Source organism: Ovis canadensis, chromosome 13 (genome assembly GCF_042477335.2).
Source record: "Ovis canadensis isolate MfBH-ARS-UI-01 breed Bighorn chromosome 13, ARS-UI_OviCan_v2, whole genome shotgun sequence".
Lineage (NCBI taxonomy): Eukaryota > Metazoa > Chordata > Mammalia > Artiodactyla > Bovidae > Ovis > Ovis canadensis.
The window spans coordinates 73,644,447-73,663,822 of NC_091257.1; the positions used below are offsets into that span (position 1 = coordinate 73,644,447).

The 19,376-nt window shown below is 51.5% G+C and overlaps 1 protein-coding gene across 1 annotated transcript; it reads right to left on the minus strand.

The window, feature by feature from the left end:
* Window positions 1-11,173: 11,173 nt before the first annotated feature.
* PCK1 (phosphoenolpyruvate carboxykinase 1) lies at window positions 11,174-17,554 on the minus strand. The gene is made up of 10 exons (XM_069548223.1): window positions 17,203-17,554; window positions 16,776-17,040; window positions 15,724-15,905; window positions 14,776-14,979; window positions 14,479-14,666; window positions 14,084-14,246; window positions 13,263-13,487; window positions 13,042-13,173; window positions 12,545-12,640; window positions 11,174-12,205 (listed from the first exon to the last, which is right to left on the minus strand). Exons 2-10 carry the CDS (start codon window positions 16,997-16,999, stop codon window positions 11,751-11,753), a joined length of 1,869 nt encoding a protein of 622 aa, XP_069404324.1. The 5' UTR covers window positions 17,000-17,040; window positions 17,203-17,554; the 3' UTR covers window positions 11,174-11,750.
* Between the last annotated feature and the right edge of the window lie 1,822 nt (window positions 17,555-19,376).

Sequence of the window (19,376 nt, forward strand, 5' to 3'; positions counted from 1 at the left end):
GAACCTTCACTAACAAGCAAGACGTTGGCGACACACGCAAAAGCTTCGGGATCAGCCCCTGCCTGGCTCCACCCCCGTCCACAGGTGGCTAGGAGGCAGAGGGGTACATGAGCCCCTCTGAACCCAGACATACCAGGGTTCAAAGCTGCTCTGCCCCTCAGCATCCAGCGACCTTGGCGAGTGGTCTGGTACTGCCTGACCCCCACCCCAGCCTCGAAAGCCAGACACTGGGGTCACAGTTTCCTCAGAGAGCTCGTGGGGGGCTCGGAGAGGCAGCCTGTTGTCAGTGCCCCCACTGCCCCCGCAAGCCCTCGGGAATGTCTGCTCACTGTTTTCCTGACACCAGGCTGTACTGGGCCAAGGTGGGGGCCCTGTTCCTCTGCGGGTCACTCAACAAATACTCATGCGTCCCTCTGGATCACAAAACTCATAATATCTGTGCCCGAGGACAGGCTGAGGGGGCCCCCCCTCCCCAAGTGTTGGCTCCCAGCAGTCTCTGCAGTGAGGCTGCCTCTCCTGTCGCCCGACTGAGGACCTCCAGCCCTTGCCAGTGCCCTGCCAAGGCCTCTCGGAGGCACGGGCTTTCTGGGCCGCTTCAGGCCAGCCCCATGTCAGGGTGTTGACAGGTTAACCAAGAGGCAGTGGGAGCCCCCAGCAGCCCTGGGTTGCGGGGGACATGCACCAGCACCCCCGTCCCTCCCCCTTCCTCTGCTGTGGACCAGAATCCCCTTCCCCCTGTGTCAGGAGTCAGGAGGTCGAGGAGTCCACCAACCACCAAACTGGTTCCAAGGATGGGGTATCGTGGAAGGAGGGGAGAGAGAGGCAGAGGCCAGAGCCAAGGGCACCAGTTTCTCTACTAGGCATCCTCTGAAATAGGGCTGAGCTCATGGGGAGAAAGGTCTCCGCTTCTGGGAACACTTCCCGGGGGGCTTGGCCTCAGCCTCTAAGGTTTCTGACCCGTGGACTTTTCACCTTGGCACCAGCTCCCTGACCACGCTGGCAGTATTTACCTTATGGGAAAGGCCAGATACGGGGGGCGAGTGTGTGTGTGTGTGTGTGTGTGTGTGTGTGCACGCACACCCGCTGGGGCAGGAGATCAGAGCCAAGGCAGCCAGACTTGGGCCCCTGAGAGCCTCTGGGCCCTGGAACTTTGGCTGTGGCTTTTCTCCTGACTCTTCACCCTCTCTGGCCCCCTCCTTTACATCTTGAACTTAGGGCTGAAATGCTGGTGAACGGATGACGCTAAACTCACCGCCCTCCTCTCTGGGGACTTGCCCCCAGGGTGGGGGGAAGAGTTAAAATCCAAGTCCCATCCTGGCTAGCCATTCTAGTGCCTCATCTGTATAATGGGGACAATATTAGCTCCCTAGCCTCAGCACTGAGCAAAGGAACCAAAGAGGCAGTGCTTGGCAAGTGTTCAACCTACTGCAAGCACTCTATAGATGCTACTGTTGTTGGACCATGAATGCTCAGTAAATGTTTACTAACTAGATGGGTGGGTGGATGAGAGGATGAATGGATGGATGGGCAGAGGATGGATGGATGAGTTTATAAGCAAGTAGACCTCTAGATAAGTAAGTGGAGGTAGATGGATGGGAGGGTAGATATGCACCCATTCGCTACCCATCCCTGCATCCATCCATCCATGCGTTCTTCCATCCAGCTCTCGGTTGTGGGGGCAGAAAGTGGATGGACAGGTAGACAGATAGATGGATGGGTAGATGAATAAATGCGTGGGTGGATATCTGGTTTGGTGGGTGGGTAGAGGAAGGGTAGATGGACATTCCAATGGACAATTAGATGAATGAACAGATGGAGAGGGAGATGAATGGGCAGATAACTTGCTGGATGACTGGGACCACAAGCGAACACCTAAATTGCCTCCCCCTGGAAGGTGGAGATAACAACTGCTTCAGCTAATGCCTGGCAGCACAGCCATGAACAAGGCCACAGGGGCCGGAACACCACAGCCTGCACAATCTGCTCATTAACTGGCTCACAAAGCTTTTCACCTATTCCAAGCCAACGGGGTAGCAGCGTGACATTTAGTGTTTCCTTTCAGCAATCACTTGTGTGCCTTTCACAGAACGCAGTGTGCAGCTGTTCTCTGGCTTGCATTCTCCTCCAAAGGTGCCTTCAAGCCCCCCGGGCGCTAACAGGTCCAGCTTCCCCAGGGCCAAGGTGGGGGGGTCCCCTGAAATGTTGGGGCCCCCCCTTGCCATCTCCTCTGTCTGGAGCTGTGCCACCAATCACCTTAATTACCCTTCAGATAGGGGGATTAATTTATAACACAGTGCCAAGGAAGTATCAGAGAAAGAGTTTCCTTGGCAACCAAGTTTTTAAACCCAAGATCCTCTGGATTTTAAAAGCCGCTTGGCATCTAATTTCCCCCCTCAAAATTAGCTTGAAACTTTTCAGATGCTGAGATTTTTAGCATAACAGCAGGCTAGCACTTATGTCAGAAACCATAAAAGATAGATTTCTCTCCTGCCTCTTGCCAGAGGCAAGACCCTGGCAAGTTGTTCGGTTTCCTCTGCCACTTTGTTCTTGGTGGAAAACCAGGCCATTATGAAATGACCACAGAGATGTCGTTTTCTGAACTGCAGGCAACCAAGCTCCCAACAGCAACTTGTTTTCTGGCTCAAGTTGCTTCAAATCCTGTTGAGTTCTTCTGTGAGGGCTGAATGGAGAGATCCTCGCCCCCGGCCTCTCTTTAGGCATGGCCGAATGGTCTCGGGCTGTACTCCCTGACAACCTGGGCCCATCTTCCCAGGATGAGAAGGCTAGTGCCAGCGGTACCCCCCCACCAGAGGGGATAGTGCACAATTTCAGAGTCTACTCTTGGTCCAGGTTCCTCTCACTGGATGTTCCCCATCACCAGCAGGCTTCCTACCTCCCTGTGCCAACAAATGAACCCCAGCCAACTCCACGGCCTGGCTTTCTATAGTCTGCACCAGCCTGGGACCCACTCTGCCTTTCCCTCCTTCCACCATCCATACCCTTCACTCCGCCCAGGCCACATTCCACCTTTCACCATCCACACAGTGTCTACCTTCTCTTCACCCTCCACCCATCGGCAAACATATTCCACCCTTGACCCACCCTGCCACTCGCTGACACCCCTCGCTCCACCTGGATTTCCTCTACTTTGCCCTTTAGATCTTGGTTTTTCAAATCTGACAAGAGTCTAGGAAAAGCTTCAGTCACTCAGTCATATCCTACTCTTTGCAACCCCATGAACTGCAGCACAACAGGCTTCCTGCTGCTTCACTACCTCCTAGAGTTTTTTCAAACTCATGTGCATTGGGTCGATGATGGCATCCAACCAACTCATCCTCTGTTGCCCCCTTCTCCTCCTGCCCTCAATTTATCCCAGCATCAGGGTCTTTTCTAATGAATCAACTCTTTGCTTCAGGTGGCCAAAGTATTGGAGCTTCAGCTTCAGCATCAGTCCTTCCAATGAATATTCAGGGTTGATTTCCTTTAGGGTTGATTGGTTTGATCTAGGAACACTGCTCAAACGCTACTTCCTCTAGACCTTCTTCACACCTCCCCTTTCTCTGAACCTTTATAGCAGCCTGTCTTTACCCCGGAGGGCACCCGGCTCTTTTTCTCCATCCAGCTGAGCAGCTATTCTGGCCTGGAGGCATGTCATCTAGAGAAAAATCAGGCTGAGTTGATTCAAATCCTGGCTCTCATAGCGTCATAGCTGTATGGCCTTGGTGAGAAGATGGAAGGGTGGCTCAGGGATGGATGCTGAGTTTACGGCTGATTGACCCTGAGATTAGGTGAGCCCCTGAGCGGAGGTTGGATGGTCTATTGGATGGGTGTCCAGATGGAAGGTCTGTGGGTTCATAGATGGAGGACACAAGAGTGGGTGATTAAGCGGAAGCGTAGGGCTGAATTGGTGAAAGGAAGGAAGGGAGGGAGGGAAGGAGGGCTGAAGATGAACCCAGCTTCCAGGAAGATTTACAGTCTGAGGGACAGCCCAGGAGGCTGACTACCCAGAAATTCTGAATGGAGAAGAAAACAAACCTGTGGATTCTTTTTCACAGAAAATAATGTTCCTGATAACTTGAGGCTTGAAGTTTCTCGGTGACCCTGGGGAAAGGACAAGGCCTCCCTTGGGACCAATTCATTAGGAAGGACAGTCCTGATCAGCTCCTCTAAGCGCTTGGGTTGACTCTAAGTGGCAGGCAGTCAAAGGGCATTCAATAACCGTTCATTGGAAAGTGACGAATTGATCTTGAAGACCAGCCATGAGGGGGGCAGCCAGCTGGAAACAGCCCATCGGAGCTTGTTTCCTCACTGAGTAGCAGGAAAGTCTTGTCCTACAGCAACCAGCCCAGACCCCAGTCTTCAGTTATTGCCCCCATGTTTGTGCGGTGACTGTAACCAATGCAGAGGGGCTTTGGGGTACATGCCTCCCAAAGAGAACCAACACCCGCGGTTCCAGGAGGTTGAACCTCTGACCATCTGGGTTCAGACATGAAGGACCTGAGGTTGGGCCAAGTCAGTTCAAGGCAACTTGAGTTATAAACTGTTCTCAGGAGTCAATCTGCCTGTGAAGCCTGGAAGACCCCATAGAAAAAGGGCCACCCTATGGAGTGATCGTGGCATTGAGTCACAACAGGCCTCTTCCACACAAAGTGAGGATCTCCTTTCTGGGAGGATAAACCACCATAGATGCTGATCAGAGATGGGCTCAGAGGTCCCAGGAAGGTACAGATCCCTCAGCTTGCCCGCCGAAGTCTGTTCTGACTTGGACAGTCTTACAGACTCTTCAGGGCACGTGAGAGGAGGTTACACTGCACAACCCCAGGGGGCACCCTTCACAGTCACTCAGGGGGAGGAGGGTGGGTTTCAGTGCACTTCATTGTGGGAGAGGGTCTGTGGGCCTCTGTTCTCCCAGTGATCCATCTAAAAAAAAACAAAGAAAACTTCCTAACATAAGTCACTGAGCCTTGTGTTGTTAATAAAACTGTCTCTTTTCTTCTTCCTTCAGACTCCCTCCCTGCCAGGAAATAAAGAAAGGGGTGCAGGGAGGGGAAAGATACAAATTCACTTCTGCCTTATCTCTAAAGTGTTTAGCTAACTGCTGGGCACATAATAAGAACTCAATAAATAACCATTATTAGAGGAGGAAGAGATGGAGGAAATCGGACAGATCAGAATTTAATTCTGCCATGCGGATTTATTATGCTTCTGCCCAAGGAAGAAGAGAGAAAGACTGTCTCAGCTTTCCATCTTCTCTCTCCTGAGCTGACTCTGCGGCAGGCAGTGTCCTCTCGTCCCCTTTCGCCTGCAGCCTGTTGAAAAAAAAAATAAAAAGGAGCACCGATCTAGCACACTTGGCTGAGCCCCTGCGCCTAGCCCACAGCTCCCTCTGACTTTATGTTTAATTTCCCCAGGTCGAGAGGAAGCACTCTGATGATCCGAGTTAATTCAAAATGTAAATTCATCTCCTATCGCCTAATGGCTGTGACTCAGCTCTACAGGATGGGAGCAGCTGCCGTATGAGTCACCCGGGGCCCCAGTTCCCGGGACCCTGCTCCTAATGGTGATGAAGCCCTCAGCCAGGCTTTGGACAGACAGCACTGCCTCTGTGCCCACTGAGGCCAGACCACAGTTCACTTCGGAAGGCAGAGTGTTCTACTACCAGGGGGTGGGGAGTGTGGTGGAGTGGGGAATGGGGGTGGAGGGAAAACCACAGCGTAGGGGTCAGCCCAGGAGACCCCAAATGAGCCAAACCAGTCTCCCAAGAAACCCACTAACCCAGATTCAGGATCCTCAGCCTGGGCAGAGTTCATTACAAGCTGGGGTTCCCCACTGGGTACAGAGGACTATCTTCACCCAGATCCCCAAAAGTAGCTGTGAACCCTCCAGGAATCTTCACTTGAATGACAGCCAAGGTCTTCCAGATGCTGGCTGGATGGTCCCAGAGCTGCCACAGAGCGGGTCCCCTCCCTCCCTGGGAGATGCAAAGGCCCCACTGTTTAAGCTTCGTGCCAAAGACAAAATCAGCAGCAGGCTGTGAGTTTCCGTGGGGGAGCCAGGCTTTGGGTCAGGATGGGGGTGGAGGCGAGGGGATCTTGGGGGTGTGCTCATGAGTTTGCTGTGCCCTACTGTCCTTCCTTGGGTCTTGGCATTGGAAGATCTCAGCAGTACAGGAGGGGCAATGGAACAGACAGGGAGCAAGGGGGCATCCCAGGGGTGGCAGGTTGGAGTGGGAGAGACTTTCTGGGGATAAGACTTGTACAACTGGGGAAACTCAGGCTCGGAGAGGAAGTTTTTGCACTGCACCCAGCGCCTACGGTTAGTCCATTCTACAGGCTTCTGCTCCCAGGGAGGACTGAGGGCTCTCTTGCCAGGGCTGGAGCCTCTGGGTCCGGGGCACCAGTCTCGCCCTCCCCTGTGGGGTGACATGAGCCCCTCTTCCACTGTGAGAGCTTCTGTTCCACTGTCAGAGGGGGTGGGACCGGTGACCCCCAGACTCAGGGATCCTTCCCTCTGCTGAGGACCCCTCCACACCTGGACTCTGAGGTCTCAGCTCTGCCACCTGCTGGCCGCCATGAGTTCTGCAGGCTGCTGGTATGTTTCTCCTCTGCCTGTTGCTGTGATGACTTTTAGGGTGCTCATGATCATCTGAAACCAGGCCGGGCATTAAATGGCACCGAATCCCATAATGAATCAGCCCATCCCGTTTCCATTTCTCTGAATCCTCTGATGCTCTCCAGGAGAGAAACCCAAGAGGCTGCCTCCGCCCTGGCCACATTCTCCTTCCCCACCGCCGTTCTCTCTGTGACATGGCAAACCAGGCCTTCATCTCAGAGCCTCAGCAGATAATTGGTTTCTAACACAAGACCAGACTTTTGTTTTTATTGTATTTATGTTTTGTTTTAATCACTTTATGGAGCTTTAATTCACATGCCATCAAATTTACCCACTTACAATGTACAATTTAATGGCTTTTATTATAATATATTCACAGGATTGTGCAACCTTCACCACAATCCAATTTTAGAACAGTTTCATCAGCCCCCGAAGAAACCCTGTGCCCATTAGTGATTTCTCCCCAATCTCTCTCCCTGACCCCTGAACCCTGGAAACCACAAATGTACTTCCTATCTCTGCGGATCTGCCTATTCTGGACATTTTGTATCAATGGAACCACACAATGGATTCATCTTTTGTGGCTAACTCCTTCTACTTAGGCTTTATGTTGATATGCTTACTTTAGTGAGGAATGCTGGGTTTAATTAATCATTGGGGTGTAATGTTTTCTTCATCATTCAGTCTAATGTATTGATCCTTTGCTTAAGTTACCAGTTACCCAAGGAAGGTAAGATGTGCTTAGAACATTTGGAATACACAGTGCAAATCCTGTCTGAGAAGTGGGGTCCCATTGCTCTTGCTTCTCTGATTTGGGGAAATTTTCCCCTTTCTCCTCTTTCCAGAAGCCACTAAGCCCCTTCCTCCATCCTCTCTGACTTTTCTCCAAACCCTCATTGCACAGAGGAAAGACGGGGACCAGAGCAATATCTCCACAAACAAGCCGTTTGCCCCTCTATTCAACAAACGCAGAGGGACAGATGTGGCCCCGGCTTCTCCCAGCCATCCTGTCTGGAATCAGCATATACATCGAGTTTAATTATGCAATTAAAGTCATTTTCCTGAGCTGAACAAATATTTACAGCATATTTTGCTGAAAATGGCTTCGCCTGGAGAAAGGTTCTGCCGTTGGGCTGGCAGGTCTGGTGTGCGAATATTCACACATTTACATACCCTGTTACCAGGGGGCCACATGGTGATGAGCAGGTGGCAGACAACCAGGTCCCCAGGAACAAATATGTCAGCGAGAAATGTGGCAGGTGTCAGCCAGGCCTGTGTGTTCTGGGCCCCACCATGGTGTCACTGTGGGCCAGTGACGTCTGCAGTTCCTCCATGGCAGCCCTGAATCCCAGTTCTGCAGCATTAAAGAAACCTCTGGGCGGGGCAGAGAGAATTCAGTGCCTGAGAGCAGCTGTGTGATAATCAGAACCACAGCCATCCTGCCCTGTGCTGTGATCCTGGGAGGTGATACTTAACAAGAACCTATGTAGAGCATCTCCCAGGGGTCCCACTATGTTCAGCTTCCCATGCAAGAAAATGCAAGGCAAAATTTCCAAAAGGCAGAAAAACCCAGTTTGTAACGTTTACTCCCTCTAAACCTTGTCTTCTTCTCAAGCCCCCAGTTTTCCCCTTGGAGGAAACTGGATCTCATTGCACTGCAATGAAGTCAGTGGACTCAAGGTTTTCTCAAGGGCTTCTTCTCCTCCTGCTGAGTTTTACAGTTTTCATCAGAATTCTGAGCTGGGGGAGTGGTTGTGTAGCATCAGAACATTGGGGTGGGGCTGGGACAGGAGTTATGTTCAAAATACTTAACAGCCAGTGGATGTAATGACCACCCAGAGATAATCCAGAGGTCAGATTTGGGAGCCCCCCAGCTGTGTGGGAAGGTCTCGGGGTCCTGGGGGAGGACCTGGGATAGATGATTTGGGGCCAGTCCGGGAGCTAGGGAGGGAGCTCCCCATCAGCCCATATGGGGGTGGGGGGTGGGTTTCAGCTTCTCACTTCCAGTCCCATTGTATTGAATGTCAGCCCAGAGTGGAGTGGAGCCCATTATACAGCTGAGGAAACTGAGGTTTCCAGAGTTGTGTGTCATCAGCTGAGGATACCCTGCTACAGGGAGGGGGATAGTGACTCACACCCAGACCCTCCGAATCCCAGAACCTGTGCAGAGCTGGCCTGCTCACTTCATGCTCCTTGGACTCTAGCAGGGGCATTATTATTATTATGCTACGCTGCAGGTCCGGGTGTCACTTCAGGTGACACTGCTGGCCAAAGGCAGAGCTGGGAGGTGTCCAAGGTCACCAGTATTTACTACCTTCAAGGAAGGAAGGGAGCAGGAGGCGGGGGGCAGGCACCCGGCCCTTTCCCATACATGACGGAACCCAGTCCCTCTTGCTGCAATTGCTGACAGTGAGGACAAAGCAGGGGTCACTGCCCTGGTGGGGCACAGCTCCAGGAGCCTCCAGAGCCCATGCCTGTGGCCTTAGAACCCTGGAAGCTACATGTTGTGTGGCCCAAGGTGGGGGGCAGCAGACCAGAGGCTCTGGGTTAGGGCAGGCCAAAGGAGAGAAGGGAGAAGGCCCCCAAGAGCCCCTCCTCGCCACCACCCCCCACTCCACTGGATTCCCCTCTGAGGCCCAGGTGAACACAGGGACAAGTTTGTTGTCCCGGTTCAATAGGTGCTGTGTACCCACTGCATTCTGGTCTTTAACCCAGGCCCCAGCAGGGCTCCGGGAACCCGTGGAGGCCAGGGGGCAGCTGCTACACTGGATTCCAGTAGAGGACGTCAGTACCTCTGTTGGTTTGGACTCACGTGTACCGTGGGGCGGGCCGATCAGGAACCAGGAGCCTGACTTCTCATTCTCACCCCCACCCTGAGCAAAGGGCCACTCTCAAGGCCTCAGTCTGATGACCTGCAAATGACCTTGGCCTTAGCTGCCTTCCTGCCTTCGCTTGACAGCTCAGGTTCAACAATAGAACCTCAGCATCAAGGTCCCTATTATTGTGGGCCCAGCACAGAAACTAGGACTTGGAGGTGGGTGGAGCACAGCTGGCTCAGTTTGGGGAAACTGACTTAGGTACCAATGGCGATAGCTGAGTCCTTTCGGTTCTCTGAAAATTCTTATTCTGTTTAAGACACTTCCTCCAGGCTGTCTCCCTGGCTTCCTGGGCCAGGTGGCAACACGGTCCTGTGTGAGTTTGCTGGCTGGGTGGGTGATGCTGTGCGCAGGGAACTGTGAGATGGACGGCTTTGCTCGAAAAGAGATGAAGCCTCCGAGAGCCTAGAACAGGATGCCAAAGTCTGGAGCCTGCATTTTAAAAATGGTGCCCCAGCTATATCCTGAAAGTGCCTTTCAGGGGTCCAAGGAACTTCCTCAGAGGCCCCCAGGGAGTAGAAAAAAGGAAAACAGGAGGCCTGGGTCCCGACACCTGCCCAGCCTCAGGTGGGCAGCCTCCTGTTCTGTCTCCCTTAGAAGCTGGGTTTCTGAGTCAGAGTAGCTGTCAATCATAGGTTGTGCAGAGAAAAGGAAGAAACAAGTTTGAAAGCCACTGATTTAAATTAATACAGCAGATAGCACTTAATTCAGTTAAATAATTTTTCACTGTCAGTGATTTTGCTATCAGAACATGACACTTTGCCGGCAGAGCCCCGTAGGCTCTCAGCTCCTTAAAGGGGAAGAAAACTCTGGTTACGGTTTGACAGCCCTGAAGGACCCACCTGGCCTTGGTTTCCCCACCTATAACATCGGGTGGATCTCAGCTTGCCCATCCACATGGATCCCAGAAGAAACAGAGGACATTAAGGGGACGGTGAGTCCATAAGCTGTGGAAGTGAGCAGAGCTGAGGAGAACTGACTTCCTGGTGTGTGCTGAGCAGGAGAGCTGGCCCAGAAAGGAGACTAGTAGCCAGAGAAAGCCCGGTGCATCTATTGAACGCATGTGCCCGGTCCAGCGTGTGGTCTGTTCAAACTGCCCGGAGGACCCAATAAACACCGGGGACAGAGGGGCCAGAGGAGGGTGCAAGGCAGCCCACCTTGAGCCCATCAAAGGCATGATGCCCTGTATACAGAAGGTGCTCCATCAATGCCTTTTGCTATTTTCTTCTAAAGGATATTTCTGTCTCTACTCTCCTCCCCAGTGGATGACAGTGAAAAAAAGAGTTGCTGAAAAGAGAATTTATTGACAAAAGTCTGTGAAATTGGCCACAATATAATTCTTATGAAAGGCCGAGCCCCCACACCCAAGGTTTTGTCAAAAAGCATGCTTTAAACTCTCCTGTTCCCCTTACCCAAGACCCACAATTTAAAGGTTTGTGGATGTTCAAGGGCACTAATGGATGGCTTCGAGTTAATTCAGAAAACCCAAAGCATGGTGGCGTGTCACCTCTGGGTGACAGTCTCTCCACTCACACCTCCCCATCTGGCTTGCTCCACCCCCCAGCTCACCCCCCTCCACCAGGGTAGTCCCACGTTCTTTGGAGGGGATTCTATCACAGAAGGTTTCATCAGAGTCCCCTCTTCTTGGCTGTTCAGATAAGAAAAACCAGGCAAACAAATTCATCTTTTCTATAAAAGTTTATTTTGTGATTTTTTTTCCCAAGAAGTGTTAGGGGAAAACGTTGAAATTATGTAAAGGTAAGGAACCATGGTATATAAAAATAATTTAAACACACATATTAATAAGAAAGCAACATTGCATTCTAGCAACAACTAGGTAATCTTGCCCAAGATTTTTCCAAAGTCATTAAATACGTTTTAGACGACAGTACACAGACACACACGCGTGTGCACACACACATATATACAGCTCAAGTGTCTTTTCCTGTGCATTCTGGCTAACTGATGCAGCTAAAGGGAAAAGACAAAGAAGACTGTCTGCTTGAGTGTCCCTAAGTTGAACAAAGGTGCATTGTATCATGAATGTTTGCTATTTCCTGGAGACTGCTATTTCCCTCCCCAACCTCTTTAGTGACTAGCTTCAGTCTGCTGTAGGTCTTATCTGAAAGATTAAGGTGTGTCTTTCGATCAGCCCCTGGGTGCGGTCATTGCGGTGCTGCAGGCAGTGAGAATTCGGGAAGCGCGTGTCTCCTGCTCCTGGTGCGTTGTGTGGATTGGAGGTGGACCGTCAAGCGAACCTGATTACATCTGGCTGATTCTCTGCTTCAGGGCCAGGACCTGATTCTTGATCTCCAGGGGTAGATCGACGTTCACCTGCTCCTCCAGGTACTTCTGTATTTCTTCCACCTCCTCCTCCCAGAACTCCTTGGAGATGTGGAAGAGCTCCTTCACGTCGACATCCCCCAGGCCCCGGAGGTCCAGGGCATCCTCACTGGGGATGTAGCCGATGGGCGTGAGCTTGGCGCCGCCTTCCCCGCCCACGCGGTTGAACATCCACTCCAGCACCCGGGAGTTCTCGCCGAAGCCGGGCCAGAGGAACCTGCCAGCCTTATCCTTTCGGAACCAGTTGACATGGAAGATCCTGGGCAGCTTGGCTGCGGGACGCTGGGCCATGCTGAGCCAGTGTGCCAGGTACTGGCCAAAGTTGTAGCCGAAGAAGGGGCGCATGGCGAAGGGGTCGTGCATGATGACTTTGCCTGTTAACAGGGGACTCTGTGGGTAAGTGAGGCCTCACAGGACTATGGGCACAGTTACTGTTGACTCGGCCGCCTGGCTTTCTGTACCTCTCTGCATATACAGAGAGAGAAACGGGGAGACAGAGAGATAAAGAGACAGAGGGGCAACTGAGAGACAGAGATATAGAGAAAGAAAGAGACAGAGACACAGAGATATAGAAACAGGGAGAGAGAGACAGAGAGGCATAGAAACAGAGAGAGACAGAGAAGCAGAGCAACACAAAAATAGAGAGACAGAGAAACACAGAGACAGAGCTGTCGCTGTCCCTTCTTGGCGGCCCGGATCTTGGCCAGACTCACCCTTGTACTCCGCTGCTGCCGTGGCCTCAGATCTCATGGCCGCCCCCACAAACACACCGTGCTGCCAGCTGAAAGCCTCGTAGACCAGAGGGACACCTTTAGCAGGAGAAAGAAATGCTCCTTAGAGGCCTTGACCCCCAGCCCCTCAGCTGAGACGCCGTCTCGCAAGTGGAAAGATGTGCTGTGTGTGGTCTCTCATCTAAAGGGGCTGATGCGGAAGCGCCAGAGCTAAGGGCGGACGCTGCCACGTCAGAGTCATGGCAGGAGGCCATGTGGCCAAAGTCAAACTGGGAGCCCATCCCTGGACAAGGACCCAGGAGTTTCAGTGGGCAGAGACTAAGTTCTATGCCCGAGCTTGCTCATTACCCTGTCATTTGCGAAAGGAGGCTCCGTATCCCTGACACCCTCCAACCAGGTCACGGAACGTGAGCCCTTATAGTGACACGTCCCCCCGTAGTGACACACCGTGTCCCAGCCCGATTGCCCAGGAGCCTCACCAACAGGCCGGCGCCCTCCAAAGATGATGCCCTCAATGGGCACACCCTCTGGAGACTCCCAGTCAGGGTCAATGATGGGGCACTGGCTGGCCGGAGTGCAGAACCGTGAGTTGGGGTGGGCACAAGGCTCCCCTACAGCAGCAAGGGAAGACAGGCCCTGAGTGTCTGGCCAAGCACACACACCCAAGGACTGGGGCACTGGGCCTCCTGGGGGGGCTTACCATCCTTGGGGTCCCACTCCTTGCCCTTCCAGGAAATGAGCTTGATGCCTGAGGCCAGTGGCTGGTCAATGCCTTCCCAGTAAACACCCCCATCACTGGTCTCGGCCACGTTGGTGAAGATGGTATTCTTCTGGATGGTCTTGATGGCATTGGGGTTTGTCTTCACAGAGGTTCCCGGAGCGACGCCAAAAAACCCATTCTCTGGGTTGATGGCCCGCAAGTTACCTGGAAAGTTTTAAACCAAGGAGTGGAAGTGAGTACCAATCTTGCCAGGTTAATTTCTGCACCAAATTCTCAAGTTTTTTATTTTTTCCCTCCTCCCCAGAATCTCTTTCTCTTGTCTCATGCCAGCATTATTAATCAACGTTGACTTTCTTACCAGTTCCCCATCAAACTATTTTAACCAGCCCAGGTATCCCAGTGGTAAAGAATCTGCCTGTCAATGCAGGAAACGTGGATTTGATCCCTGGGTCAGGAAGATCCTCTGGAGAAGGAAATGGCAACCCACTCCAATATCCTTGCCTGGGAAATCCCATGGACAGAGGAGCCTGGGGGGCTATAGTCCATGGTGTTGCAAAGAGTCAGACATGACTTAGCAGCTAAACAAAATGTAAACAAATAGCGATAGAAGGTCCCATTTCAATCCAGATTGGATATGAGATTAAAGAAAGCTGATGGAATACATATGTCCGAGCTTTTGCAAGAACTAACTGAATTTAAAAATCCGGACACCGTGGACTTGGGAGGATTTGGCATGTTTAAACCCAAAACTTCACTAAGGTCCAATGATTATGATCAACACCTGGGCCTCAAAGAGTCACCTTGTTGGTCAAATTTCATCCAGGCGATATCATCACCCACACACTCTACTTTCCATCCCGGGAGAGTAGGGTTCATCATGGCCAGGTTGGTCTTCCCACAGGCACTGGGAAACGCAGCCGCAAAGTACTTCTTCTGGCCCTTGGGGTTGGTGATGCCCAAAATCTGTTGGAGACAAGATTTCTCCTGAAGCACTGGTTCCTTTCTGCCCCAGAGGTCCACACCCTAGTTTCGGAGGGGGCCTGGAAGCCATTCATCGTTACTGATGGAATTCCCAGTGTCCTTGGAGCACTGGAACTCTGATGCCTAATAGGAATGCTAATGCAGTAGGGGTCTACCACTTCCCCTCCTCTGCCCGACCCTCTGCTGCACACATGTAGAATTCCCTGCGTCTTACCAGCATGTGCTCTGCCAGCCACCCCTCCTCCTTGGCCAGCCGGCTGGCCATCCTGAGGGCAAAGCACTTCTTCCCAAGGAGCGAGTTCCCGCCGTACCCACTCCCAAAGGAGATGATTTCTCGGCGGTCGGGCAGGTGGGCGATGAGTGTGAGCTCGGGGTTACAGGCCCAGTTGTTAACCAAAGGCTCTGTGCAGGAGGACACGCCCACATGAGTGTGCCAGGTCCCCAACGGAGTTTAAGGGTAAGCTTTTTCTTTTTTTAATTCTGGCTTTTGATTTTGAAATAATGTGCTTACTTTTTAAAGGCAGAGGGCACCCCACGGAGTGGAGGCACTTGACGAACTCGCCGTCCCCCAGTGCTTCCAGGACGGCGGCGCCCATCCTCGTCATGATGCGCATGCTGGTCACCACGTAGGGCGAGTCTGTCAGCTCGATGCCAATCTTGGACAGAGGAGAGCCCAGGGGCCCCATGCTGAACGGGATGACATACATGGTGCGACCTGTGGGGCCGGGAGGTGGGAGCTGGTGAGAAACAACCCCAAACTCACAGACAACCGCCATCTGTGACCCTTCTCATGATCCCTCTCCAACATCACATCTTGCTTGCCACCAGCCCCTTGATTGGAAGAGTCCACTGAGAGTCCTGTGGACTTTAAGGAGATTACTCCAGTCAATCCTAAAGGAAATCAACCCTGAATACTCATTGGAAGGACTGATGCTGAAGCTCTAATACTTTGGCCACCTGATGCGAAGAACTGACTCATTGGAAAAGACACTGGGAAAGATTGAAGGCAAAAGTAAAAAGAGGTGACAGAGGATGAGATGGTTGGATGGCATCACCAACTCGATGGACAAGAGTTTGAGCAAAGTCCAGGAGACAGTGGTGGACAGAGGAGCCTGGCATGCTGCAGTCCATGGGGTTACAAAAAAGTTGGACACAACTTAGCGACTCAACAATACCAAATGAAAAGGCGGCCATAACAGCAAAATTAAAGAGTTTTCATAAATGTGCAGCTGGGTTCCACCAAGCTATCTTAAATTCACAAGTGTAGAAATTGTTTTCCTGGTCATCGAAGACAGTCTATAAAACCACTGAGCTATACATTTTTAATATGTGGCCATTTCTCATGTGGAATTTATAACTCTCTGAGCAATGGGAGTTCCTTGGACAATTACCGGTAGGACGGAGATGATAATAAAAGGTTTGCTGATATTGTACCCAGTCAAATAAATGTTTCACTCACCTTTCATGCACCCCGGAAATCGGACGTTGAACGCTTTCTCAAAATCCTCCTCGGACATCCAGCGGCCCAGCTGGCTGAGGCCGGTTTTGGGGATGGGCACCGTATCTCTCTGCTCTCGAGTGATGATGACTGTCTTGCTTTCAATTCTGGCCACATCCCTGGGGTCAGTGAGAGCCAACCAGCTGCAAAAAAAAAAAAAAAAAAAAATTAAAATACACAGATTAGGAACTTCCCTAGTGGCTGAGTGGTAAAGAATCTGCCTTGCAATGCAAGGGACACAGGTTCGATTTATGGTCCAGGAATTTCCCACAGGCCATGGAGCAACTAAGGCCTTTCACCACAACTGTTGAGCCTGAGCCTGTGTGTGAGGGCCTGGGAGCCGCAACTACTGAAGCCCCCACTCTCTAGGGCCCGTGCTCTGCAACAAGAGAAGCCACCACAATGAGAGGCCCTGGCACTGCAACTAGAGAGTAGCCCCCGCTTTTCCACTAAAGAAAACCCATTGCAGCAATGAAGACCCAGCACAGATGAAAATAAACAAGTAAACAAAAATTTAAAATACACAGGTGGGGATCAGAGAAGTGCTGGTATTCTGCATGGCATCTGCTCCCTAGGTTCCCTCAGCCATGGACCATTCAGGAAGGGACCAGTTTTCTCATCATCATGTTCTTCCCACACCTGGCAGGTACCAGGGCACTAAGGATGCTGCGTCAGTGCGGACACAGCTACGCCCACTGTGACATAGTCAGAGGGACACTCACTAGACCAGGAGTTCGTGTTTTAGGACAGGGACTGTCTGACCTTCCTTTCCATCGGGGACCTGGTTTGCAAAGACAGTTTGCATGCGCCCCTTCATTGATGACTTGGGCTGCTCTGCAAACATTGTAAAATTAAGTCTACACGGTTCTGGCTCTTTTACTAAGTTTTTCAAGAGTCTGCAAACCACACAGCCCCGCCCCAGCTCTGCTGAGGTCCTCGTCCCCCTTGTTCCACCTGCACCCTGGGTAGAGAGGAAGGCAGAATGACGGCATGAGGGGCAGAGGCGTGCTCACCAGTTGTCATACTTCTTCAGCCTCTTGATCACACCCTCCTCCTCCATGTGGCTCAGCAGCTGCCGGTTCTCCTCCTCGGACCCATCACAGATGTGGACTTGGTCGGGCCGGCACAGCTTGGCGCTACTCTCCACGAACTCCCTCACGGCCTGGGGCAGGCTGTCCAGGGAGCCCCGGACGATTTTGGCTGAGTAGTTGAGGCCGTCTGAGAGCTGAGGAGGCATCTCTGCAGAGCTGGGCTGGGGGGCACGGATGCCAAGGTTCTCTGCAATAGAAAAAGCACAAGCTTCCTGAACAAAGACAACCACGGACACCCTCAACTCTGCACACTTTGTCGGGGTCACCGTCATGGCTGGGAGGAAAAAGAAAACCAGTTCCAGTTAGCACTGAAGTTTGTTAGAAACGTATATGAACAGGCTCTGCCTACCTTTCTTCTCTTTGGACGATCAGATCAGAGGCCAAAGGGTCTCTTGCAAGGCTCTTCCCGCGGGTGAGCGTGCGTTCCCAGTGGGAAGGCCCTGTTTGGGGTTTGGAGGCAGAACTTCCTGGCCTTTAAATTCCAAGAAAGAGAGAGGCCCGGCCCCACAACCACACCCAGAGAGGCTCGACTCTGACGTCAGGGGCTGGTCTTTGGATCACGGCCACGATCAGTTATGCTTTGGACTGGCTCACCACAATAAACCCAGGCAGATAATCATTGAACAGACAGTCGTTAATGAGTGCCGCGTGGCCTGCGGCCCCTGGACCAGCCATGGCAGGCCCTTACACAACTTCTGATTGATGGAGCTCTGCCCCGGTCCCCTGAAGATGAAAAACACAGGCCCTCCCGTTGAAAGGCAGGGTGGGATGGCACAGAGGCTCATGGGGGACCTCAGGGGTTTTGGCCGTGCATCTTGAGTACAGATGTTTGCTGGTTGGCAGAACAGGGCAGTGGTGAGGTTATCACCCCACAGGCAAAGGCCCACGGGAAGAACACCCCCAAAAGTGGGATGGTGCCTGGCTTATTGGCAACTGTCTGATGTAATTAGGGGCCATTAACCTTATAGAGTGTCCATGGTGTGCCCCCTGCCCCTACCCCAAGTATAAATTCCACAAGGGCAAGGATCTCTATCTATTTTGTTCCTTTCTGTATGCACAGTTTCTGGCATACAGTAGGTGCTGAATGTTGTAAGTGCTCTGCATTGACTAACTCCTTGCACTCTAAGTGGAGTCCACAAGCCCCACTGTGTGCAGACAAGGACACTGAGGCATCAGGGATCTGGCGACTACTTCCCAGCCCCAGGCTGGTGGGTTGCAGAGAGGGACTGGAACACAAGCGGCCAAGCTCCGGACTGTCTCTTGTAAGGGAACTTTGCCCCTCCTGGAACCTTCCACATATTGTCCCAGGAGTTCTGGGCTGGGTGCAGTTATTTCTGGAGTCAACTGTACACTTTCTGTTGCCTTTGCAAATCCTAGCGTCCAGGGAGTGGAGGGGGCTTGGCAGTTTTGCTCGATTACACTTGAGCAATGAGACCTTTATAACAGCTGTAAAAAAATTTGCTTTGCAAGCCATCAGAACATCAGTCCAATTTAATGAGCTATGGAACTGCTGGCTAGCTTTTCAAGAACACTAGGTGAGAAGTCGGGAGAACAGGGCCAGGCCCCAACCACCAGCAGCCAGCCCCGTAGCTCGGTGGGCGTACTCTCACTGGAGGAGATCAGTGGAAACATGCCCTCCTGCCCTGTGGAGTGTGAGCTGAGATGGCTTCATGACTGTGTCTGTGAGGAGCTGTGACAATCACAAGGCATTGGGAACAACCATCTCAGACCAGAAGTTCTTTGAGGACCATCCTATGCGACTTCACTCCCACAGCCGTGTTGAGTGTACACACGTCACCAACTTACACCAAAACTATCAACCCATTGCTATGTTTCATTTATTCAGATTGTGTGTGTGTGTGTGTGTGTGTATGTAACATAAGGCTTTGTTTGTAAAAGCCAAAACTGAAAACAAGCTGAATGTCCATTAAGCGGGTAAGGAAATTGTGGGGCATCTATACAGGATAGTACACGGCTATAAAAAGAATGAAGCTATGAATTATGAATCATGAAATAATTATGCAGCATTGAGGGAAGTACAATTTTTAAAATGCAAACATTTTTATGATTCCCATCATATAAAATTCTACAAAACAAACTAATTTACTAAGAACATGTAAATCAATAGTTGCTGTGAGGGCAGGAGAGATTTTTTAAAGGGTACAAGCAAGTTCATTTATTCACACTTTTAATTCAGCCAATTGAATCTTTCAGTGTAAGTACAACAGGAGATGTTTCTGTTTAGTTTAAAATCGTTTGCCTAAATGGTCACTGGAATTCATTCATAACAATGCTGTCAGCCAAACAGAAGTGTGTCCTGTCTAGTTTCTACCACAACGTAACACTCCGTTGCTGGAGACACTTTCTGAGCACCTGATATCAGTGAAAGCAGCCATTCAAAGGCACAACCTTTGAGTAAATACGCAGCACACACCTTCACACCCAGATGGCTGATCTCCCCAAGTGAGTAGAGATTGCCAGTTTGCTGATAAAAACTGTAATAGTGAAACCGAGCCCCCCAAA